This window comes from Frieseomelitta varia, unplaced genomic scaffold (assembly GCF_011392965.1).
Source record: "Frieseomelitta varia isolate USP_RPSP 00005682 unplaced genomic scaffold, Fvar_1.2 scaffold_214, whole genome shotgun sequence".
Taxonomy (NCBI): Eukaryota; Metazoa; Arthropoda; class Insecta; order Hymenoptera; family Apidae; genus Frieseomelitta; species Frieseomelitta varia.
Genome location: NW_025109906.1, coordinates 1 through 25,688, shown reverse-complemented (window position 1 = coordinate 25,688; position 25,688 = coordinate 1). Strand labels below are relative to the sequence as shown.

The window sequence follows — 25,688 nt, the reverse complement described above, 5'->3', positions numbered from 1 at the left end:
TTAATACGTAAAGTAAATTTCTGCTCAGGTTTCATTCTTTTTTTAAGCAATGTCTGTAATGAATAATTATAATTTGTTTATTACGATAAAATTAATACCTGTGTGGTATTGCAGTTTTGGAGGTGTACCAGTTCGCAAGAGATGCGGCGGTTGCTGAAGCATGGTTGATCGCCCAAGAACCATATCTTATGAGTCAAGAACTTGGTGTAAGAGGCCTTAAGTTTATAGGCTTAATTTTTAACATGATTACTTTCATGGTTTTACCAATCGTAATTATTACAGCACACGATCGACGAAGTTGAGAACTTGATTAAGAAACACGAAGCATTTGAAAAATCGGCAGCTGCTCAGGAAGAAAGGTTCAGTGCCTTGCATCGACTCACTACGGTTAGTTAGTTCTTTCTTCTCTCTCTCTCTCTCTCTCTCTCTCTCTCTCTATATATATATATATATATATATATATATATATATATATATATATCTATCTCTATCTCTTAAAATCAGAGCTAGTTTACTAAATGAAAATATTTGACGTGTTACATAGTTTGAGTTGAAGGAAATGAAGAGGAGAGAACAGGAACGAGAAGAAGAGGAGAGACGCAAAAAGGAAGAGGCCGCTGCAGCCGAGGCAGCTCGATTAGCTAAAGCAACACCAGTGACTAGCCCAGACGAACCACCGAGCGAAAGGTAGCATTAATTATATTCTTTACTTCAAACTAGTTACTAGCATGTATAATACTTAGCCAGTAATGAAAGTATATTGCACTGGGTCTAAAATATGATTAAAAAAATAAAATAAAATAAAATAAAACAAAATATTATAATTGTAATAATATTAAAACATGTTTTAACAGAGCCGAAGCGGAAGGTGTACCAACTGGAGAACGTCCCGCTGGAGAAGATGAGTCACATGGTAAGATAATAACACGTATGCTGCATAATATCTTGAAACTCAGTTTGATAAGAGTGTCGTATACATTGCATTATAATGCTCACTTCGCATTAGAGAATACGAATAATAATTATTATTAAAAACAAAATAATTAAAATTCTTAAAAGGAAAAGCAAATTTTCTTTGGAAAATATCTCTGTCTATTGTCTTGCAAAAGCAACAATAATTCGGAATTGATAATCGTTAAGTGCTCGATTCGACTAAGGATGAACAGAAACGTTTATTTTTTTCTTTTCTTTTTTTATTATTCATTCTACTAATACATGTATCTTACAATTGTGCTTTCCACGTATCTTGTACACTTAACTCTTAGGCGACTGGTTTTACAAACTGGTTTGTTTGGATAAGCATGAAATTGCTAACAGCACGTTTATTTTTGCCTTTCTCTCTTTCCAACCATTCATTGACGTTTCCAACCCGCTCATCTCCGCTCCACATATTTCCAATGAATCCCGATTATTGATCCTTTCCTGAAACGCACCTTAAAATGCGGCACGGAATGCACAAACCACAGTGGCACATCGCAAGGCTTCTACACGTACACCACAGCCTCAAGATAAGCCCAAGGAAGGTGAGTGTCCTGATGAAACGAATATCGTCATTTTTGCACTCGAAGTTTTATTGTTTTTATTTCTAAATGATTATTTTGTTTTTTGTCTATTATATTTATATTATATGATTCAGCATCATATATCACATTTTGTTTGTGCCATTTTAATTACCATTTAACGCATTGTATGTCTGCTAATTTTTTTATTGTAACTTTCTGTAACATTTCTTGCACAATAACATTTTTACATCATTGGATTTTATTCATTGTAATTAATGAGTGCAAAGAATTAAAAATCTTTTTCAGAATATCATTTGTGTATTATGACGCAATATATCGTGTACTAATTTTATTATCGTTTCTTAATGGCAACACTCTATTAAATACCAGTGCCTTTTTTTATAAGAGACGATCGTGTCCTTCAAAAATATTTTAACTCTATGTGACTGGCTGGCTGTTCATTCCGCACTAGTAACTTTATCTCTTTCTGGACTGTAAACGAAGCTCTGGTATTTGATGATTGAATTGCATTTTATATATAGATCCTGCTATATCGATCCTCTAAGCTGGTGATGGAACATAAAATCAAATCATCTGGCAGCGTTTTACGGCAGATTTTTCTTCCTTTCTATCCAAAGAAATATTTACTCGAATTGTGGTAAAAAACAATGTGAACTTTTTAATCTTCTTAGCATAAAATTAATCTTCTAAAAGCATAAAATTAGCTTCTAAAATTCTTATTTGATTTTTACACAATTCAGGTTAAATAATGAATTTCACATGTTCTTTCAGCAGATTCGTAGGAAAATTACTACTGCCTCTCGCTATAATCACAGCTGCAAATGTTTACTTGCTTATTAACTTTTTTAGCAGGTGATGGAGTCATTCTACCTGAGACATACGAGCATTTATGTCGAAAAATTATCAAAAATCATTAAAGTGATATCAGAAAATTTTTTTAATTAAAACTGAACTTTTGCATGCGTTATATGATATATATTATATAATTATTAAATGTTTATTTTTTGATTCATATATAAATTAATGCTATAATTTTTCAAGTAAAAGTGGTGGGTACAAATGATATAAATTAAGTTCTTTTTTTTCTTAATTAATTGTATACGACAAAATTTAATCCTTGTTTGAAAGGTAAGCACACGCAGTGACTGTATCAATATTAGTGTTCAACTTTAATTCCAATTTTTAAGTACGCTTGTATGCATGTATATCTGACAGCTTTTGCAACAGCAGATGCTTTTAGTGCAGTGTGTCTAATTTTATTGTTAATTCATTGCAATCTAAAATTCTTCTCTCATCTGTATTTCAACTTCTGCTGCTTAAAAATTATTTATTGTATGTGTTCTTTGCTTACTCTAAAAAGTAATGTGATGAAGTGTTTAGTTTGTCGTTTTACATATTTTGCTTTCATAGAGAGAGTGATATTTTTACTCTCAGTGTACAATTCCAAAGTATAGCATGTTAAAATTGGTATGATGGTGTATAGTGCATGTTCAGAAACCTGCACGTCAGTCCATGCGAGGAGAAGCAACACCATCTGCCACTCCCTTGAAACCTCCAGGCCTATCTAGTCCAACAAGTAAGTTCATTTCAAGGATTACCATTTTTTTTTTATTTGTCATCCATGAAAAATACAAAACATATCATATTTAAAAATTATAATCCAAAATTCATCTTTGATCATCTAATAATATCAGCAAGAATTCTTTTCCACAATTTCATTAAATTTAGAAAAATATCTAGTGTAAAGGAAGCTCTCTTTTTCAGTAAAATTAAAATTAGGAAAGGTATCATATGAGTCGTATTAATAACTATTAGGTGGATATTTACGCATTTGTGGAAAGTTTGAAGATGCAAAAATATACAAAATCCATATAATACTCAAAATTGATATAAAAATAACAGTAAAAAGAACGTGACAAGTATGCTTTGTTGATTTTTCAATTTTGAAGTCACTTTGTGATTGAAGAGGAATATTGTAACATAAGTTAAAAGCAGAAATAATCAATTGGGTCCAAAAATACGGTTGATAATGTTTTACAGAAACCAAAAGTATAACTGTTAAGACAAATAATATTTCAATATTTTCAATTATATACAAGCTATTAATTATATTAGCTATTGATATTACAGTATTATTAATTTTTAAAATTATGAAAGAAGTCATATAAATAAGGTAATCAGACAAAGTAATTTTGATATAATAAAATTAATCAACAATATACCGAATTGAAAAATTGACTTATCATGTTCAAAGTGTAGTTGTCAGAACTGCATAAAATCCGAAGTATTATAAAATTTAGCCTGTCAAATAAATTTCTGCTGAAATCTTTTTAATTGTATTCATAAAAATATAAATTTGCATAAACATCTGCAATCTAATGATTATATATTAAAATAGTTTGGTCCGTTGTTTGTAATGTTTAGTCTCTCCCTTGGACCAGCAGGACAAGTTGTTCCAAATTCGTCGACGAATTTACACGCTTCTAAAATTCTTAGAGTTTCGTTGACAGAACGAGCCAGACATATCTCATTGATTGTGATATGTCGAATTAACTGATTTTTATCGATGATGAACAGTCCCTTCAGAGATACTCCTTCTTCTTCGTCGAGTATTCCATACATTCTCGATATACTCTGATTCTTATCAGAGAGAACGGGCATTCTCATTTCACCTAGACCACCTTGCTTCCGGGGTGTACTGATCCATGCTAAATGCGTGTACGGAGAGTCCGTAGAAATCGCAACTAACTCACAGCCTGTTTGTAATTTGAAGTAGCATTGATTAAAATGAAATTTTAATAATTTTGTGAATTTCTTGATATCATGTATAAGATAAAAGAAAATGAAAGAAAGTAAAAAATGAGTCATTTTTGAATACAGAATTATTATCTTAAATGTATAGATCATTTAATTCATTAAATATATTTATTTGTAATACATATATTTATAGTTTAATGAAATTGCTACATAAAATAAATAAAAAAGAGAAGATAAAATTAAAGAAAAGAGAATATGGGAGGAAAGGTGCACGTTCTTTTGAATATAAAAATGGAATTAATTTATTTCAAGTCCAGTTCTAATAAAATTAATTTGTTACAAATTATTATAAGCAAATGAAAGGAAAAGAATATCTATTAAATATAATTTACAACATGATAAAAGAAAAGAAAAGAACATAAAGGATGCGTAGTTATACCTAATTTATTGAATTCTTCAATACGATCATTGAACTGTATCATTTCTGTGGGGCAGATGAACGTGAAATCGTAGGGATAAAACAACATAATCAAGTATTTTCCCTTATAATCTTTCAGAGATATATCTTTCATGTTTAAATTTACTATTGCGGTGCCTGACCAGGCTGGTGCTGTAGTTGACAGCGCTGGTACCACGTGCACTTCCGGTTCACGCGGCTTTTGCGGTTGCTCGCTGCAACAGAAATCACTCTGTTCTATTTTGCTTCTAAGAAACGAATCGAAAGTCGTCGACATGATAGATTCAAATGATAATAATAATCGTATAAAATTGACTGTAAACTTGAATGTTGGCAAATATCGTCTCTGATAGCGAAAACAAAAGTTGAGAGACTTTCTCTATGGAAAATTTCAATGGCTCGCGATAAACAAATTTCAAAACTTGTCACCCTTGTGAAAAACGCGATGTTCCATAACAAAATCCCCACAGTGTTTTCAACCTTTGTCATGGGTGTTAAAAAAGAAAAAGTTGGTGAAGGAGACGAGTTATTTTTACAATACATTAACTATACTGAAATAGAAAAATTTCAAACTATATTTCATAGTAGATTATTAATTATAAATTAAAGGAAAATGTGATACGTCATGTTCTTTGATTCTTGTAGAAATTTTACAAATTTATATTTGTATTTCATATTTAATATATCATATTTATCATTTATATTTAATGTAGCATATTAGAACATCCTCATTTATCAACCAAGTAACATACAAATCATAAAATCCACAAAAATTAACTTATCATATTTTTCTCGTGTAAGCTTCAATTCATTACTCTGATTTTTCTTACTAGCAATAACTTTTAATTACATTTAATAAATTATCCAGCAGTCAGAGAAACTGGCAAAATTAAAAAATTATAGTATTTCGTAATTGAAGAGATTGATAATTTGAATGAACCTTGCTATAAATTCACAGTTAATTAATATTCATAGTAATAAACTTTTCATTATATTAAACCCTTCGATTGTGTTTTCTATAATTTTCGATTCTTCTTTTGATGATCTCAAGAAAAGATGAATTCAAAAGAGAATTGCATTTATCGAGATGTATGCAATCGTGAAGACTAAGTTTATGGTAGGGTAATTGTTATTGACTTGTAAAATTAGGATCATGAAAGTAATCTTTGAAAATCAACTTCAAAAAGAAATTTATTTTTCTCAAAAATAAACGTAGTGTCCTCACGATGCATGTATCCTAATACCATTTTGTATTTTGCTACGTCTCGCATGAGCATGTCGCATGAGCAGCAAAATGCATGCGAATTGAACATTTAACGTGTTCCTATCCTCTATACTCCTCTAACTACAATTCCTTATAATGCTAGGCTGTCGATGTGACTCGATGTAAGTAGTTAATAACGTCGCGTGTGTTGCGTGTGTCGTGTTAAAAGCTCCGAAAGGTGGAAGCGGTTCCGAGTCTGGTACTTTAAGACGTAAGGAACGTAGTCGCAGCAAGTCGCCGTTCAGGAGCTTCCGCTGGAGGAAGTCCGCCAAGTCGCCGAGTTTAGATCGAAGTGGCGTGAGTGATGATGAGCGCAGCATTTCCGGTAAGTAATTCTATTCAAACATCATCCACTGGAGTTCTTTTTGCTACCCGTTATGCCTACCTACTACGATAATAATTCTTTATTATTACGATAATAATGAAATCACTTGAAAAGGATCTAACGAAAGTTCAACGGCAGAAAATTTAATGGAATTAACATTTGATGAACAACAGTTGATAATCGATCGAGATATATATTAATAAATTGATGAATACTTTATTTAGGTTTCGATGCGAGTTTTTGAAAGGTAAACCTCCATGGTATCGAATAATTACTAAACGTTTTACCATTTTAGCTTCGTTGAGGATTACAGGAAGCGTTTCCTCCCTAATTTCCTGAATTATGTATGTGTGTCTCGAGTACGTGCACAAGGGATGTCGAATGAAACGTTAGGAATCTGGGCTATGGTAACATTAATAATGTATGCATCCTACTAATCATACGTGATCAGAATCATGTGTTTGCGGCTGATGCTGTACCATGAATGCGTGTACACGTTTGGATCGCTCAATTGCATTTACCAGCATCGTTTTATAACGTCCATCTGTTTAGGTTTTCCTACTCGGAACAGATTCCTTTCAGTGAATGTATAATTACGTTTGCAGCTGTTGTTACACGTTAGAAAGGAAGCTGGATGGTGTATAGATTGTTTTCTTTCTCTTTAAATCTTCGCATATCATTCGTTCTGCTAGTAGTTTCTCGTATCTCCGCTTGTTTATTAGTTTGAGCTAAAATTAAATTTGATTTTGCAGAACAACGAAGTCCCACCGACGATGAATTCGAGGGCGTGTTGCAACGAAAGCACGAATGGGAGAGCACAACGAAGAAGGCGTCGAATCGATCCTGGCACAAGGTCTACATGGTCGTTCGTGGACAGAGCTTGTTTGTATATACGGACCAAAAATCATACAAGGCAGCGCCTGATCAACCGTACAAGGGAGAGTCTCCTCTAGATCTCAGAGGAGCGACTATTACCGTGGCGAGCGATTATACTAAGAAGAAACATGTCTTCCGAGTAAAGTGAGTTTCGTTTCTACGATATACAGAAGAAAAATAATATGCCATATAAATTTAATACAAATAGATTGTATTTACATATTGTATAAATTTATAAATTTGTAAATTGTATTTCTCCAGATTGTTGTAACATAGATGTTTTTTATGATTTAATTGAATTTTGATTTAATGAAAAACACTATTCTTCATATGATATTTGTATTAGGTACATTAGTATATAACCAATGTTTTTTGCTCATTTTTTTCTATGATTATAAATGCGCAATTTAATATGGTTTTGGAAGATAATCGATTAATTTTCCATATCTCTCAGGTCACAAAGCGGATCAGACTTCCTATTCCAGGCTAAAGACGATGCTGAAATGAATGAGTGGGTTACTGTGTTGAACCAAGCGGCACAGGGTACATCAGGTGCGGGCACGTCCAGAGCGCATACTTTACCTGCGCCTACACAAGCCGAGACCAAGCGGCGTAGTTTCTTCACTCTCAAGAAAAAGTGAGTCTCTCGTTAGAAGTATCTGAGAAAAAGAGTTCGGCAAAAAGGGATGTTCGCGGTATGATATACGTAACGTCTACATATCATATACAAAGTAAAAAGAAAGATAAAAGAGAAAATACGGGGAAAATTAATGGAATTCGATAGGAAACGAAATATTATTAGCCAAACGCTTTGCTGTTCAAATCTTATTTTCTCTTCTTCAATCATCGTTCATCTTAAGTCGATTATAAATTCCATAAGAAAACTTCTCGTTACTTATATGTCTCACCTTCCATACAATTTTTTCTCCATGCTGATGATTGTCAAATCACTTTCTTTTATTTATTTATTATTTATTTATTACGATGCTGTGTCAACTGTTAACGCGAATCATTGTTAGTAAGCATTGTTAATCGCTCGTACTAGAGCATATTTACAGGGTGTGTATGTTTAATCATGGACTTTTTAATGTTTTCTCCTTGCTCTTGCATTAACCATTCAGTAATCTTGATTTTTTCGCTAGCTTGTCTTATCATCTGTATCCTTGTGAGAGCTAAGTAAAACTCTGGTTAAAAGTTCCGGTTTGAAAAGCGTGGTTCGAAGGTGTAGGTATTTAACAAATATTTTGCTTCCTTTTTCTTAATGTCATTAATCATCATTATACGAGTGGCAGGGTGATCACCTCGGACCGATGATAATTACTTGCGTTTGTTCGAAGGATTCGAGGTTTTCCCTCGTGTCATTTTTCATCTCACGGTATACGTTTAACGCTGGCAGACATTTTTCCATTTCATTCGATCACATTTTGCATTTATCATATTTTAGAAAAGCCAAAAAGTAGAAAGTGTGAAACCAATGAACTGTAAGAAAACAGTACACAATTGGAACAACATTTAGAGAGATTGCGGTGAGTCGCATCAACAATCATTAGATCATTTTTACCGTCGTACTGCTGCACGATTTTCATTGATCATAATTTACCAATTGTTTTTTTTTCTCTCTTCTTTTGGTACACTTTTTTTCTTTTTTTTTTTCTATTCCATGTATTAGCATATCTCGAAAAGTACAAGAGGAATGTTCTTCCAATTGTGAATGCGGAATGATATATATTATAATCGAGATTCTCTAGAAAGAGGAGATTCTGTATACATACAGTGCTTAACTGTGTTTCATATGCGCGCTTATAAAAGGTTCCTTTGATAACATTCAAGTCGCTAATTACAGTCATATCTCGTTATCCGTTATATATACATACTGTGTCTCATAACTATAAACTTTTCCAAAAATTTTCAATTCTTATATCCTGTGTTATATATTCTATAATCATAAAAAGAAACGGAGTGTCACAGAAAAGTAATTTATGTTCTTTTTTAAAAAGAAAATTAACTATAAGGTCAGCATAACAAAGTATTTTATTATAAAAAAATTGAATTCAGAATAGAATAAAATTGCATTCTAATTAATAAAAATCAAATTCTAATCACGCTCTGTCGCATTATATATTTTGTGTATCGTACCTATATAAAAGGTGAAATTGAAAATTTTCGGATGATTTTGTAGTTATAAAATGCAGTGTCTATTCTTCGAATGATAGCATTTGTTCATTTTGAGATAGGTGTAACAACAATTTGAAGTAAAGTAAAAATTTTAAAATGGGGGAAAGAGTTGTTAATTTTTACTTTACTTCTTGTAGACATTGAATAAAGAAATGGTATTCTAAATAAAATTAGCGAAACTATGCATAATTAAGTGTTAAAAGAATTTCTCGTGTTTCTTCATTAGTAAATTCTGAAATTATTATATTTGAAGGTTCTAACATTTTACGAAGTATATAATTTATTAAAATTGATAAATAATAAAATAATAAAATTGATAAATTTACTAAAATTGATAGTTGAACGTAAACGTATGTGTGAATAGAAGACTAAGTAAGTGATCGTACGCAATTTAAAAAGAGGAAAAATATCATATTTCGCCAAGAAAGTTTTAATCTCATAAAGTGTAGCATCAGCGGATCAACGAATTGCGATGGGTTATTGTCATCCCTAAGCAAGCAGCTGTACTTTAGCGACAAAACATTTCCAGACGTGAAAATTAAGTATATTAAATATACGACTCAAATTTTCACTCATTCGAAAAAGTATACAAGAGGAAAAGGAATATGAAACACAATCATTTTAATTGTGTCACCAAAATCAAGCTCAATTCACAGGCGCTTCTTATCCGCATTTTTCATTGCTTTTTCGTGAAACATTTATTTCTTTCGTTCGCTTTAGTATAATGTATTGTTATTATTATTATATATATGCGTAGACACACATGATTTATTGTATATCATTGTTGGATTATATTGTTGCCATCCTTTTGTCATTGCTTCATTATGTCATCATACATATATCATTTGTTCACGCTTTTTTGCTGATCGGAAAAAAAAAATACTTTCAGAGAAGTCATCCTGGTTTTCAGTAATATATACTGTTGCCTTCTACTGTTGGAGGTAAATTTTGACTTAACACGCGACGTACATAGACGTGTGCAGCTCCTAAATGACAGAGCTGATTCATGCATTTACTTTAATTGTTCAGATTTGTGTGTAGCATCCGTATTTGCCCGTGTCAGACCTTGAGCGATAGTATTATAGCATTCGTTTAGCAGCATTAAAAGATATTTTGAGACGTAGTACTATTGTTCCCACGTATACAGGGTAGTCTGTTTTAATCTGTCCATTTTATTATTTTAAAATTACGTTTATCATTAAGAAAAGCGTGAAAATTTAAAAAAAATGTATTTAAACACTAAATATTAAAAAAAAAAATAAAAAAATGGAGGGATAAAAAATGGACTGCACTATGTTTCCTTATGGGTATTCAACACATATTCTTGCTCAGTGTTGCGGACATTTAAATTTTAAAGAGGCTAGAGTGTTACGGTTTTTGTTTTACATCGTACATTTAAATTATTATTTACATTATTCAATAATATTCTAAATTTTGTGGATATATTCCCAGTTAAATTTGAAAGAAAGAAATATAGACTTGATCTCTTTTCAGTTCACATAAAAGACTTAAAAAATTATTTAAAAATTGCTTTATTAACCATTTTACGAATAATAAGAAGAAAAGTAAGATTAATTTAGCTCTACGCCTCATTAATTCATGAGAAATGAAATATTATTGATTTTTTTAAGAAACACACACACACACACACACACACATGCGACGTAATGTGCGTTAACACTTTTTAATTTAACGTTTGCTTTGTTTGCCAATTTTCAGCTAAACTGGAGCAGTGAAGTTCAGTATAAGCCGCTCAGCACAACACACACAGTTTAAAAGAAATGTTTCGTCGCTCTACGTGGTTAACAATAAATAAAAAGAAAGCAACAAGATTATAAGAATTAGGAGACATACACGCGGACATGGTGTTTGAAAAAAAAAGAAAGAAAATTGAAGGAAGACTCAACTTACTATAAGACCTGCGTTGGTTTTACAAAACACGCCTATCATCTTCGATAATTCGTCACGGAGAAAAAGAAAACTAATAGAAAATATTTAAGCAGCTGTCTGTATGTGTCTAAAACATTTCACTCGCGTATAGGCCATTTGAAGTCTCTAATTGCGTTTTTTTTAGTTTCTTCAAGGAATTTTCGGACACTTTGCAATATATCGCTAGTTGAGAAAGTGACTCACACATATATACACACACATTCGATAATGTCCCACGTTAGCGTGATCGAGTTACTTGAACATGGATATTGATTGTCAAAATTAATTGCCCATCTTTCTCGCATATTTGTATGGTAATACGATAGTCAAAACTGTTAATGGTAAACTCGATGGTATAAGTTGGATTTTGTAATTTAATATGTGGCGTATTTTGCGTTTGATATCGTTTTACAATGTCATCAAGACGATCCTTTATTTTTTTTTTAAATTTTTAAGCGATATATCATGTTGCTGCAAAGGCTTTATATATATTGTAAGTCAAATAAGAATTCAATTCTAAATTAATTCATACTGTTCAAGATAAACCAGAAGATCACATTTTGAAACGATGACTCGTAACGAATTGAATATCAGACGTGAAATGTGACTTGATAAAGTAATTTTTTTATTTTGAACAGTATGTGTTTGCTAACATTACTTCGGACGATTTTCTATGTTTCTACAAATCGCATGAATGCCAACTCGAGAAGCAATGCCTTATAAGATATACTCTCGTTTAATTGAAAACTATCTTCTAGCTCTTTTTATATTACATAGATTAAAATTACATAGCGGCTTAGAGAGAGCGTTAATGTTTCCATTTTAGAAGGAACTCTTATCGGAGCTTATGCAGTAACTTGATATGCATTGTTAATGCTGTCCTAAGAAGCAAAGAAGCGTTGTTTTTTTTAATTCACGATCTATCTTGTTTTATTTATTGTAAGCAGCTCAATCGATGCACGTGTTCATTTATAAGATCTATACACACGTATATATTTCTTGTCTCATCCAGCACTTCTTTTTTTAATTTCGCGTTTCTCCGCAAACAGTTCGTTTGCGTTTCGATGACTGCCATATATATATATATATTTTTAAGCGGCACACTAACTTGGGACATAATATATATAAATATATAAATAAATATAAATATTATATATAAATATAAATATAAATTAGCTTTTAAAAAATTGTTAAATATATGCTACGTCCTGAGGGAATACGCATTGGAGGATTATAAAAAAAAAAAAAAGAAAGAAAGAAAGAAAGAAAGAAATGGAACACACATTGTGTAATAATTTAAAGAGTTTCCTCTTATATACGATCCCAAAATATCACGAGATTCTACGGAATTAAAAAGAGAAAGAAAGAAAGAAGAGATAATATTTAATTGTTCTTTATAGACATTTCTGCGTGTGCGATGCAGTTTTTATCAAGCGGCTTTTATCAACGAGAAGGATCAAGAGTGATATCGATTCCATTTGAAGTGTCTTGCTTGATACCAACTGGCATCATGTTCACGTTGCAATTCACGCGATTGTTAACTTTCGTACTCTTTATTCTTTTTTTTTTGTCTTATTTTTTGATATTTAAAAATATTTATCATGTTCGTTTTTCTGTTTCGTATAATATAAGGACGGTTTAAGGTTGAAACTTAAGAATTATTTTTTCAGTTGAAACTTAAGAACCATGTTTTTAGTTGAAACTTAAGAACCATGTTTTCGATCATTTTTTTTCAGTAACGATTATTTAAGAACTATCCATTTTTATAAGAAGTTTGTTTTTTTTTTGTTCGTATATTGTCCAATTACAATGCGACTCGTTTCGATTGACTTGTTCCATTTATTCTTGGAATGCACTTTTTCTTAACATGATGTATGACATATTTTTCTCGATGAAATCTCTGAGTAGCACATGTTGGGGATACGTTTGTAAAACGTTTCATCTTTTTTACTATATATTGTACACGCTTCACTAATTTGTACATACGATCATGAGTAACGCAGTATACGCCTAGACATGAAGACAAAATACAATAATTAATGATCTTAATCAAAAGAAAGAAAAAAAAAAAAAACAATGAAATGGATGACACCGTTCGCTTTTTTCTAGTTTAATGCATGTGCATTTAGTGGATATTTTTTAAACTATTCAGAGTCGCATTGCTACACTACACACAACTTAATATTTCATAGCTATGTGTTTTATATATAAATATAAATATATATATAAATATAAATATGAGATCATGAAGGGCAGTAAATTATAAGAAATAAAAATGATTATAGAAAATATATGATAATTGTAAAACTATCCAATGATTATACTAATGCAAAACGATCCTAAGAATGATTCCATCCTCATCCGTGAATCCTAATTTTAAGATATAACGTATGCTTATAATTTTATGATTTTCATATATCATTTTACGTTTTACCTTACATTTTACGTTTACCTTTAGGCAGTAACAAGTAAATCTTAGTTAATTTTAATTTTAAAAATTTGTTGCTTTTTGGAAGATAAACTTTTTATGAAATATAATAATTATAAAATTATTAGCACAAGTAGAAATATACTAAAAATTTTATGACTTATAAAATAATTTTATATTAAAAAAATTACGTGTTGTATTTGGTAATCAAAACGGAAAAAAATTTTTTTAATCATACATTCTACTTCGATACATATACTGAGAACAGAGGGAGACCTTGATGGTGTCGCCAGGAAATGATAGCCATTATCTAATGTACTTTTATTATTACATCTGAGAGTCACCATTAAAAGTACTTACTCCCCCAACGGTGGCTTTCAATTTTATTATGAGCATTTTTTTCTATTCAGGAATATATTTACAATTATTTTACAATTTATATTTGAATAATATTATTTTGTATTTAATTAATTTTGTAAATATGAGTATCTTCTTAATTGTGTTTTAATTGTTTGGTAATTGCAATTATTTTGATATTGGTACAACAAACGTTATTGATATTTATTAATTTACAAAAATTGGATGCATTGATAGAAATTCTATCATTCTAAAAGTTACATTAGTAATATTTCCAATGATTTTTTAAAATTGGTTCTAATGCAATTTAAATCTGAGTGTGTTCCGAAACGCAATCAATAATCGCCACAAGATACGGCTACGTCTTCAATGCACGATATTTTTATTATTTCAATTTTCACTTATATATGAAATGGAATTATATAAAGTATAAAAACGTAAAATTGTGAAATATTTCTTCTTTTTAAAATATTAATTTTAATTTAATATTATTTATTATTATTTTATAGTAATATTTGAGATTATTTCATTTAACAATTAATACGTAAATAATGAATCACGCATGCGCATTAACTTTTACTAAATTATATATGCAGTTTCCTATCTTAATATATTTTATATAAACCACACATATTGTTATATATAGAATATATATACATGGTGTTTCACATAGTTTGATCAAACTATCGCTTTGAAATGGTAGAAGATAGAAAAAGATTTATTAGGAAAAATTAGAAGATTTTAAATGGTCTGTAACATTTTTTAAATTCTTTGTAAAAAAATATTACGACGTTTATATTGAAAATTGATTGATATAGATGATATTTAAACTTTAATTTTATAGAAATTTATTCAAGGAGTGACGAAGCGTAGTGTTTTTGCATTAATTTATTTTCTTTCCTCTCTTAAAATTAATACTAAATATTTAAAGTAGTCACTTTCAGTTACAAATAATTCAATGCTTCCCTTATATACAAATTGATTAATATATACGAAAATTTATGGTTCATTCAAACTATAATAATGATAATTTTAAACTTTGCAAAATTCCATTTTTGGAATAAATACATACAACAAATCATATGCATCATTTGAAACCATTTAATTTTTTCTTTAATAGAATTTTTTTTTCATTCAGAACTATAGCGGGACCCTATGTTATGAAACATCCTGTACATCTAGTTATATATATTTGTAATGGTGATTAAAGAAAGTCAGTCTGAGCAAGATGGCCGGCCGGATGACTTCGGCTCTCTATTATTCCGCGATTATTTTACATCTAATATTGTTAACAAGTTTTAATAACGGGCAAAGATTCGGTTTAAAAGCGAAAACACTTCATATTGCTGAGGACTATGAATCTTACAGTTATAGAAAACCTCTTGTCATAAATCGAGATGATTATTCGGATGTAAGAGAAGCATCAGCTAGTCGAATGCGCAGGGATGTTCCGCTGTTTCCAAATAACAACCCAAACATCACAACGAAGGTACGATATTTCATTTTAATATTTTACCATCGACAGGACTCTTTTGATAAAATCTGTGCAACGGCAATGCCATCGATTTGTTTTCCGCATAATTTACGTTGTTTTTCCTCTCTTATCGTTGCTCGTGTTTGTTATTCGCCGATAAGGTGCGATTTTACAATTTTACGCGGCAGTTAATAAGGCCGGTATATACAGTGCTTGCCTTTGTGCTTTCAACAGCGGAGAACGTAATTGCCGTATTATGTCCCTTCCGGACTAAATTTAATCAATCTTGACGAAACGGAGTAACGCGTCATAGTTGTTCTGTTATTGACATGCAGAGGTCAGTAACCGCTCTATTCGACTCCTTTATTTTCTACGATGACTTCTCATGTTTTTCCTTAATTTTCATTTTTCTATCTTCCCTTTAGCGAACGACCGATCCGTATTTCGAATGCATAATGCGCTCTATTGATTGTTATCGAATAACCGCAATCTTTTGTTCGTCTTAAGTTGTCAGCTGGACGGACTCTGCCTACTGACGATTTACTCCAATTGAAATGAATTACATGTTTAATGTTTATCGTATTGTCTGCTCATAAATTGCAAATAAGGTTACTCAGCGAAAAGAATCGCTAGTATCGTTCATATTTATCTAGGTCGAAATCGTAAAAATCATTATTGTTACAGTTGATGTTGTATCTTTTTTCTTTGTTATCCGTTTCATTTTATCTTATTCGATAATTTCTGAAGTAATTCGATAGAGGTGTACTTTGACTTCCTTTTCTTAAACTATTTATTTAGAACTTATTGGAAATAAAAATCAATGAAATATGTAAGGTAATAAATAAAATGAATTAATTCTTTTGTCTTTCAGTTTATCTAACAGTTTTATCTTTCTTCAAGTATGCGTATCTTTATTAATAAACATATACGTGTATGAAATATTCTGTTGATGCAGTAATGTATAACACTTACTCATAGGTAATACGAATCATTCCAGTGAATACAATTAAATCCAAAGTAAAATTATATTTTAAACTACTTGTGTGGATGACAACAAAGGAATATTACATATGAGGCAGTTAAGAGATAAATAAACTATGTAAATCAATTATTAGTACTAATAGCTAGAATTTTAATGCATATGAATTGTATTTTTTATTTTCTTACTATAAGCTTCATTAGCTAATTAACAGAACAATAATCATAATAAAATTGAATTTTTATTTTAAAATAAAGTTAAATAAATGTTTTGTCTTCAAAAACATAATATTTAAATTACAATAATGTGTAGAATATTCTAAATAACATCTACAGAATAAATATTAAATTAATAAACAAATATTTCCAATGATTTCTCACCAATTCCTTTCATTTTTTTTCACAAGTGTAATGTAATCATATTGCAACAATATTGTCCTTGAAGTTATTTGAGCCCAAGAGAAAAATAAAAATTTATCTTATAATTTTTGGAGCTTACAGTATAAGTTGATAATATATTCTGTATATATAATATATTTTATATGTATAATAAAATGTTATCATAAAATTCATAATAAATTAACAATATTTATAATTGTATATCACATTTTGTTAGATTATGCTACTTCATACTATGATTTATTATTAGATTCATTATATCACAATTTTTTTTGGTATATATTTTCACAGTAAGGAATATGTCATTTTCTTCCATGAATTGCAATTATTCACTGACTCATACACATTTGACCTCTAGACTTAAGGAAAAACTTTGTTGTATCGTATAAAATAATATATAAACAATTTAATCTACGTTATATGTGTATCTGTAGATAAATAAATGTTTTTCTTAAATTTCAGCTTATCCTTATCTATATTGTGACTGATTTTATCCCTGAAAACTTTATTTTTGAAATTTATATATTAATTGTTTTCTGTTTTTTTTCTCTATAGGTCAATGCTTTAAATGATTCTCATCAACAGCTGATAGTTCACTGGGTGGGAGAAAAGTCTAATGTGATAATATGTTTGGCAAGGGATAGTACATCAGTGATGAGGGGCAGAGTCCCTCTATCTACTAATCCTAGTGCTGTATACATAAGTTATGATTATGGTGATACGTTCGTCAATATAACTGAAAAATTTCGAATTGGAGATGATCAATATGCTACTCTGGACAAGTTCACTAATCATCCAAAATATAACAGATTCGTAAGTGCACATTTTATCAATACTGTGTCCAATTTTTTGTTTAAGTTCATTTCATTTTTAATTCTTCTATTATTCTGTTAATTTTATTTTATACTTTATTAATTGTATTTATAATTTAATTTCCTTCCAGTGTATCTTTGTGGATAGTACAAACAAGTTACTTTTCATCACACCAGATAATGGAAAAATGATAAATAGAGTGCGAGTATGGTTTCATCCTAGCGAAATATCATTTTACGAAATGGATGTTGATATTGTCCTTGCTTTGGACAAAGTCAATTCTGTACCCAATGTAAGTTCCCTTCCATTAAGAGTAATTTTCAATTCAGGAAAATAATTTTATATTGCTACACTTTCAGCTGTGGTTGTCAACGAATACAGGTTTCACATGGACAATGTTGCGTCCCTCCGTAAAAGCATTTTTTTGGTCATCTTCAGCTGCTTTGATAATTGAACGTGCGCATTCTGATGGAAGAAACACCGTTTATCAGATTGATTTACAGAATAATTTATTGAAAGACTCAGTGGCACGCTCGGAACCATTGACAGTAATTATCTCAGACGTGGAAGACTTTCAAATTAGAGGCGATTATAGATTTGCCACTTCAAAGAAAATGAAGGCACGTAATAAACTGAGTTTGTAGAAACTTTGTCCTGTACGTGACTAAAAGTAAATTATGATCGAGGAAAATTTTTCTTTTCACAGAATGGTACGGAGCATATGGATCTTTACGTGTCTTACAAAAATTTTAGTTTTGTCAAGGCAGAATTTAATACGGCTTTGCCAATTAAGGATTATTATGTCGTTGATGTTTCACACAATAGAGTTTTCGTTACGGCTTCTCACAGTGAGACGCAAGTAAATCTTTATGTATCAGAAATTATAGATCAGAAAATGGCTACATTTACGTTATCTCTCGAGGGAATCTTCACATTTTTCCCGAACAGTACTTGGAAAGACAGTTGGTTAAAGTAATTACTTTTAAATTTAACAAAATAGTATATGTAAATATACACTTGATAAGATATGTAAATTACAAATCTGTACATCTGGTTTTTCCAGTGACGTGGCAGACGAAGCATTTGCTGACTTGTACAAAGTCGAAGGTCTTCGCGGTATTTACATAGCATCACAAGTAAAAGGAACACCGAAATCAGGATCTATTGGACCCGAACATTTAGTTTCCTTGATAACGTTCGATCATGGCGCGACCTGGAATAATATAAAACCACCCACTGCTAATCATGAAGGTTTCTACGTTCATTGTACTAAAGATTGTTCGTTGCATTTAAGTCAACGTCTCAGTCAGTTGTATCCCGTGACAAGATCGGTATCTATTATGAGTTCGAAATCTGCTCCTGGTATTATAATGGCCACCGGAGTGATAGGACCGAATCTTAAAGGTCATCCTGCTCTGTATGTGTCGAGAGATGCTGGCCTTACTTGGAAACAGGTCCTCAAGGATTACTACTTCTTTAATATGGGAGATCATGGTGGTATTTTGGTAGCGGTTAAGTACTTCAAGTCACGTGGAGAAACCAGAGATATTTCATATTCCATCGATGAAGGGGAGACTTGGCAGTCGTACGAGTTTAATGAGAAAATGTTACGAGTGTATGGACTGATGACAGAACCGGGAGAAAATACTACAGTTTTCACGATGTTTGGTTCAGCTAGCGGTCAGCACCAATGGTTAATAATTAAGGTTGATTTGAGGAATGTGTTCGAAAGAGATTGTACCAAAGATGATTATAAATTTTGGTCACCAACAAGCGTTGATCAACCAATGGTGGCTTGTGTGTTAGGTCGAAAGGAGACTTATCAAAGAAGAGCAGCGAAAGCGAATTGTTACACAGGGATAGATTATGATCGGCCAATAAGAACGGAAATATGCGAATGCGATTTTAAGGACTACCAATGCGATTTTGGTTTTGTACGGGATCAAAATCACTGTATCAGAGATAAATCCATGACTTTCTACGACCCTTATGCTGTACCGACTACCTGCGAACCTGGTGCATTTTATAATCGAACGAAGGGTTATATCAAGATAAGCGATGATGAATGCGTAGGTGGTTTAGCGAGGAATTTCGAACCAGATGAAATTCCATGTCCTATAGAGGAAAAACCTGGATTCTTATTAGTGGCTCAACGCGAACACATTTCCCGGATTGATTTAGTGGACGAAAAATTGGTAACACTACCTATCCATGACTTAAAGAATGTCATAGCAATCGAGTTCGACATGAGGAACAATTGTCTGTACTGGGCGGATATTGTTAACGACACTATAGGTAGACAATGTTTCAAAGATGGAATGAGTTATCCCGAAATTCTTGTGGAAACCGACTTGAGTTCTATAGAAGGAATGGCGCTTGATTGGGTCTCTAATCTCTTGTATGTTGTTGATGGTGTTAAAATGAGAATACAGGTGATTAGGACAGACGTGTCTAACATGGGAAGGATGCGAAGGACTATCCTAGGGCCCAACAATCTACAAAAACCTAGAGGAATAGCGGTTCATCCAATGAACGGATATATGTTTTGGACTGATTGGGCTCCAGGAAATGCTTCGGTGTCGAGAGCCAATCTTGATGGAACTGAAGTGAAGAGGTTGTTTGTGGAGCCAACCGTCGAATGGCCAAATGGAATAACTATCGATCACATAGCGGAACGTATTTACTGGGTGGACGCCAGACAAGATTATATCGGGTCTAGCGACTTTGATGGGAAGAAATTCAAGACAGTGATCTCCAGAAGTGACAAAGTGTCACACCCTTTCGCTATAGCAGTATTCAAAGACAACATGTATTGGGACGATTGGAAACAGTCTATGATATTTGTTGCAGATAAGGATCATGGTTTTGGTATCACTACCATCATAGGTCACTTACCTGGTCTTATGGACCTTAAAGTATTTGCGCATAGTAGTCAGCATGGTACCAACGCTTGCGCCAATAGTACTTGCTCGCACATTTGTGTGGGAGCGCCTCGTGGCGGCCACGTTTGCCTCTGTCCTGACGGAATGGAAATGCTCGACGGCAAATGCATGTGCCCAGGAGGAACCGCCCCATTTGCCAATTCTACGTGCCCCAGAGTTGCCAGTACGTGTGCTCCAAATCAATTTGCTTGCGCCAATGATGTATGTATTCCAGCATCATGGCGGTGCGATCGAGACAATGACTGCGGTGACAATTCGGATGAGATCGGTTGCACACCACACACAACGTGTACGCCAAATTTCGAGTGTGATGATAACAGATGCATTTCGAAGCATTGGGTTTGTGATTTCGATCATGACTGTAGCGACGGCAAGGATGAGATGAACTGCAAGTATCCGCAATGTACAGAGTCGCAGTTCCGATGCGACAATGGTAGGTGTATATCCCACAGGTGGCGTTGCGACGACGAGAACGATTGCCGGGACGGTTCCGATGAGAGAAATTGTACCAGGAAGAAATTTCCTGGCACTTGCAGATCCGACGAGTTCTCTTGTAAGACAGATGGAACTTGTATACCGGCTAGTTGGAAATGCGATGGAGAGCCAGACTGCGAGGACAATTTTGACGAGAATGACTGTAGCAATATGGCATGCGAAAGCTGGCAGTTCACATGCAATTTGTCGAGCAGTAAATATCGTTGCATATACAATTCGTGGGTCTGCGACGGGGACAAAGATTGCGCCGATGGATCCGACGAGGCTAACTGTACTGCTACCGTACGTCCACCGTCATTGGCACCGAGTTTGCCTAATAGTCCTTGCAATAATTGGATGTTCATGTGCAACAACAAGAAGTGCGTGCCGTACTGGTGGAAATGCGACAGCGTGGACGACTGCGGAGACGATTCGGACGAAATGGGCTGTGGTAATGAGGAAGTTGAGGAATGGACTGTGGTGTATCCGACAGAGCAAGCTAAGGTTTGTCGAGAACATCAGTTCCAGTGTTTGAACGGCGAATGTATACAGGATTCGTGGGTGTGCGATGGTTCCAATGATTGTACTTCCGGCGAGGATGAGGCCCACTGTGCAGACAGTGATCAAACTTCCTGCAGAGAGGATCAGTTCACGTGTCGCATGGACGGCGCATGCATTCCTATAAGGAGTGTTTGTAACGGAGTGGAAGAGTGTCCAGACGGTAGCGACGAGTTGGGCTGTTCTGACGAGCAACATTCTAGTCCGGCAGCGACACCATCCTGTTTCTTTGGTTTGTTCCCTTGCGATGAGACACGATGCTTCCCTCTAGCTGCATACTGCGATGGCAAACAGGATTGCGTGGACGGTTTCGATGAGAGCAACTGCGAGAAAAATAGTTCACGCGTTTATCAGGTACTTGTAATGGGCGTGGACGAACGGTCGGTCAACGCTACCAGTTTGTTTTTGTACTGGTGGATGCCTGTGCCCACCAATGTCACTTTCGAGTTTCTACCTTCGATAGCGTACGCCGTACCTGGAGCTAATTGGACCAACGCCAGCAAGTGGATCGATGATATGGAGTATCAGTTTAATAATCTGAAACCGTATACTCGTTATAATATGACAGTTCACGTTAGAATAAAGGGCCAAACTACGGTGTTCCCACCAGCCAAGTATTTGATTGTTACAACGGGCGAAGGTGTCCCGTCAGAGCCTTGGAACGTGACCGTGACCCAAAGAAATGGAACGAGTGTGGAAGTCACGTGGAACCCACCTATTCATCCGAATGGACCTATCACTGGTTACGAGGCATTCGTAGCACCACCAATACCACCTATACGATTCTTCAAGCAAAAAACTTCCGCTATATTGGATATGCCATTTCAGGCAGGAAAGAATTACTCATTTTGGGTAATAGCAAAAAGCAAGGAACGAGAGTCTGCCTCGTCCAATGTAGCTACTTTAATCTTTGACGGATCTACTAATATCGACAATATCGAGGACCTCAAAGTGGAAGCACTCACCAATCATTCGGTAACTTTGTCGTGGAAGAAGATGAAAAATGTTTGTTATGTCATTACACCGAGAGCTCCAGCAAAGTATCCTGGATTACAACAGATTGTTGTGGAGGAGAATCGCGCGGAGATACAGAGATTAGCTCCAGGAACTATGTACACTTTCGAGGTCGGTGCCAAAAGGAAGAACTATGTTGGAAAGACTAAGACTATTAGTGCAACCACGGAGGGCATGCCTTTGCCGATTGTAACAAAATTAGTCCCGCAGTTAGTGAAACCGCACGGAACTTCGGTAAAACTTACTTGGGATCCGCCTAAAAGCGCCAGGAAGATTAAGTGGCAGTATGGAATTCATTATGCAGTGAATATGGTGGAATTCTTTGAATGTAATAGTCTTCGTAATGTAAATTGTAAAAATGAAACGGCCAAGAATTATTACTGATCATTAATTGAAAATTAACTTCATTTTCAGCGTATAAACTTTTAACGACGAACTTGTCAGCGACTATCAAAGATTTGGAAGCTTGTGAATCTTATGTATTCGCAGTAGGCGTGAACGGAGATTACGGTGCTGGGCCATTAAGTCAACCAGTTTCTGTCTTCACACATTTCAATCAACGGGCTCCTCCAAAGAAGCTAAAAGTCACTCCAACAGAGAGATTGGATACTATAACTATTTCTTGGAGTGCCAGCTGTCCTAACATTGACGAACCCATTAGATACACGGTGAATAAGGAATTTTTACGACATGAATTTTTGCATTGTGCCTTTTCCTCCCTTTGAATTAAAAGAATATTGTTATTTTTCAATATTAATTAGAAAATGACATAAAATTCGTTTATTCAAGAATTATTTTTAAAATTACAGATCACCGTAACAGAATCGACGCTTAAAAAACATTTCGTAGTGACTTTGCCATCAACAAACGAATCTGTTATGAAACACACGTTCAATTCGATTAAACATGGTGGCAAGTATCGAATAACAATATCTACAGATGTTGAGGATGCCATAGCAAGTCAACCGGTTCTATATATGGCACCAGAAATTCCGCCTCCTCATCAGGTGAAGGTTTTACATGAGGAACAGGGCTTTTTTGTTTATTGGGAAGAGCATGATCTACCAGATATGAAAGACGAAAAGTATCATTACGAAATTTTGGTGGTGGAGGGATCGCATATAATGAACGAGTCGATTGCGAAGGTTTATAAAATCGATCAGCCACCGTATATATACAAAGACGTGAAACCAGATGTTATGTACACGTTTGCCGTTCGTTTAGTTACAGAAGAAGGCTACCAAAGTTCTTTGAGCGAAGTTTTTAGCACCAGATATAGCGCAAGTAATTATTTGAATGAAATTTTAATCATTAATTCCAATAATAAATTATTATCAATTTCATTTTTCTGATATAAGAGAATTAATTAAAATTATAAAAATTGATTTGATTGATCTTTTTAGAAAATAATTCAAAGATGTAATAGTAATTAATAAAAAATTAATTTTTACAGAAGTATCGTCGTTACCAGTGACTATAAATACGTCCAACATTCTTTCGTTTGCGATACCAATCTGTTTGTTGATCGTCGCTTTAGGATCTGCATTGGCGTACTTTGTTGTTAGACACAGAAGATTAACCAATAGTTTTACACAATTTGCTAATAGTCACTATGATACTAGACGCGGGCAAGCAACTTTCCCGGGTACTACAGACGGCTTAGGTAAATCTATAATTTATTTAATTTCGGGATTTAATCTACTTTATTATCAATTTATTACGAAATTCTTGATAATATTTATTTTAACAAGAAGTGAAGAGTTTTTAAAATTTCCTCTTTCATGATTTCAGAGGAAGAAGACAGTCCAGTGATTCGAGGTTTTTCCGATGATGAGCCACTAGTAATAGCATAAATTCATGAAAGGTATCACACATAATAACATGATACATTCACACTACGAGGTATGATCAGAAAAATAAGTACATCACATTTTATATATACAGAATATATATTGTGTATTATATATATTATACATATATGAAATATAAATGTACGTATTTGGAGGAATGTGCCAATATGCTATTGATATGAAAAAGTTCAAGGTGAAAGACAACCTGATTATAAAAGTAGAAATCTTTTATGAAAGTGGCTCAAGACTGACATACACACAATGCATACACACATGTACACATTATACTTGTAGAAAATAAATCAAGATTGATTAGACGAGCTCTTCAGAATACTTGAAAGTTTTGCGACGACGAAACGAAAAAAAATATCACAGCACCCTGTGTTTGTATAGTGCTATTGTACGTGTACATGTTATATACATAGATTCGATTAAGTATACGGATGATTAAGTTAACGTCATACCGATGGACCGTAAGAGAAAGTTATTGTTGTTTGTTTGATATCTATGTAAAAATGGAATGAAAAGGAGCGAGAGTATGAAGTAATGAAAAAGAAGTAGAAAAAAAAGAGAAAATTTGTACATATAGTAAATATTTTGTACGAACAGCCCAACAATTTTAAGCTTTTTCGGAAGATGCCATATATAACCCTTTATTATTGCATTTGTACTATATGTAGGATAACAAGAGAAAACGTTTCATTGTTTGACAAATTATTTTTATAACTTTGCTTTATGTGTCTTTTTTTTTAAATATCATGTGGTTGTATAAAATTCGTTTTCTTAAACGCGGTATCTCATTCTCTCAGTGAGCGCGAAATACTTTGCCTCATTATACAGCAGCTGTATGTAACAAAATCAGAGGCTAGATAGCATTTAAAACACTCGGCACTGCCTCCACTGTTTTGTAATTCCTTTTTTTTTTTCTTTTTGTATATGAGCTTGTTCATATATAATGGTTGTATATATATATATGGTTGTATACGTTTAAAACATAAACGCGATGAAACGCGTTGACAATGGTAAAAGTTCCATTAGAGACAAAAAAGAAAAAAAAAACAAAAATACAAAAAAAAAAAAAAAAAAAAAAAAAAA

At 33.0% G+C, this 25,688-nt stretch overlaps 3 protein-coding genes across 9 annotated transcripts in view; 2 read left to right on the top strand and 1 right to left on the bottom strand.

Annotated features, from left to right (window-relative positions):
- Nucleotides 1-13,597, top strand: part of LOC122527252 (spectrin beta chain) — a 40,409-nt gene extending 26,812 nt beyond the window's left edge. The window contains exons 4-13 of one of the 7 annotated variants that reach the window (XM_043651255.1): nt 115-206; nt 283-387; nt 545-687; nt 855-913; nt 1,467-1,523; nt 3,007-3,099; nt 6,171-6,326; nt 7,079-7,346; nt 7,657-7,839; nt 11,097-13,597. In XM_043651255.1, coding sequence (XP_043507190.1) covers nt 115-206; nt 283-387; nt 545-687; nt 855-913; nt 1,467-1,523; nt 3,007-3,099; nt 6,171-6,326; nt 7,079-7,346; nt 7,657-7,839; nt 11,097-11,100 — 1,160 coding nt within the window. In that variant the 3' untranslated portion in view covers nt 11,101-13,597. The remainder of the gene's footprint in view (nt 1-114; nt 207-282; nt 388-544; nt 688-854; nt 914-1,466; nt 1,524-3,006; nt 3,100-6,170; nt 6,327-7,078; nt 7,347-7,656; nt 7,840-11,096) is intronic. The other 6 variants (XM_043651256.1, XM_043651257.1, XM_043651260.1 and 3 more) reach the window with 6 other exon arrangements.
- LOC122527267 (peroxiredoxin 1-like) lies at nt 4,544-5,014 on the bottom strand. Its single transcript, XM_043651280.1, has one exon. The coding sequence runs from the start codon at nt 5,012-5,014 to the stop codon at nt 4,658-4,660; it is 357 nt and encodes a 118-aa protein (XP_043507215.1). The 3' UTR covers nt 4,544-4,657.
- Nucleotides 13,598-15,294: 1,697 nt separating the features above from the next.
- On the top strand, nt 15,295-25,151 carry LOC122527220 (sortilin-related receptor-like). The gene is made up of 10 exons (XM_043651209.1): nt 15,295-15,580; nt 17,498-17,755; nt 17,886-18,047; nt 18,115-18,375; nt 18,462-18,727; nt 18,819-23,071; nt 23,158-23,411; nt 23,553-24,027; nt 24,197-24,406; nt 24,535-25,151. The coding sequence occupies exons 1-10, from the start codon at nt 15,320-15,322 to the stop codon at nt 24,594-24,596; spliced, it is 6,462 nt and encodes a 2,153-aa protein (XP_043507144.1). The 5' UTR covers nt 15,295-15,319; the 3' UTR covers nt 24,597-25,151.
- Nucleotides 25,152-25,688: the final 537 nt, after the last annotated feature.

Bases quoted from the DNA above. Each gene is read 5' to 3' on its own strand.
- LOC122527267 (XM_043651280.1), bottom strand. From the start codon at position 5,014: ATGTCGACGACTTTCGATTCGTTTCTTAGAAGCAAAATAGAACAGAGT.
- LOC122527220 (XM_043651209.1), top strand. From the start codon at position 15,320: ATGGCCGGCCGGATGACTTCGGCTCTCTATTATTCCGCGATTATTTTA. The intron at 18,728-18,818 runs GTAATTACTTTT...TGGTTTTTCCAG, and splicing joins TGGAAAGACAGTTGGTTAAA to TGACGTGGCAGACGAAGCAT. The intron at 23,072-23,157 runs GTAATAGTCTTC...CTTCATTTTCAG, and splicing joins TATGGTGGAATTCTTTGAAT to CGTATAAACTTTTAACGACG.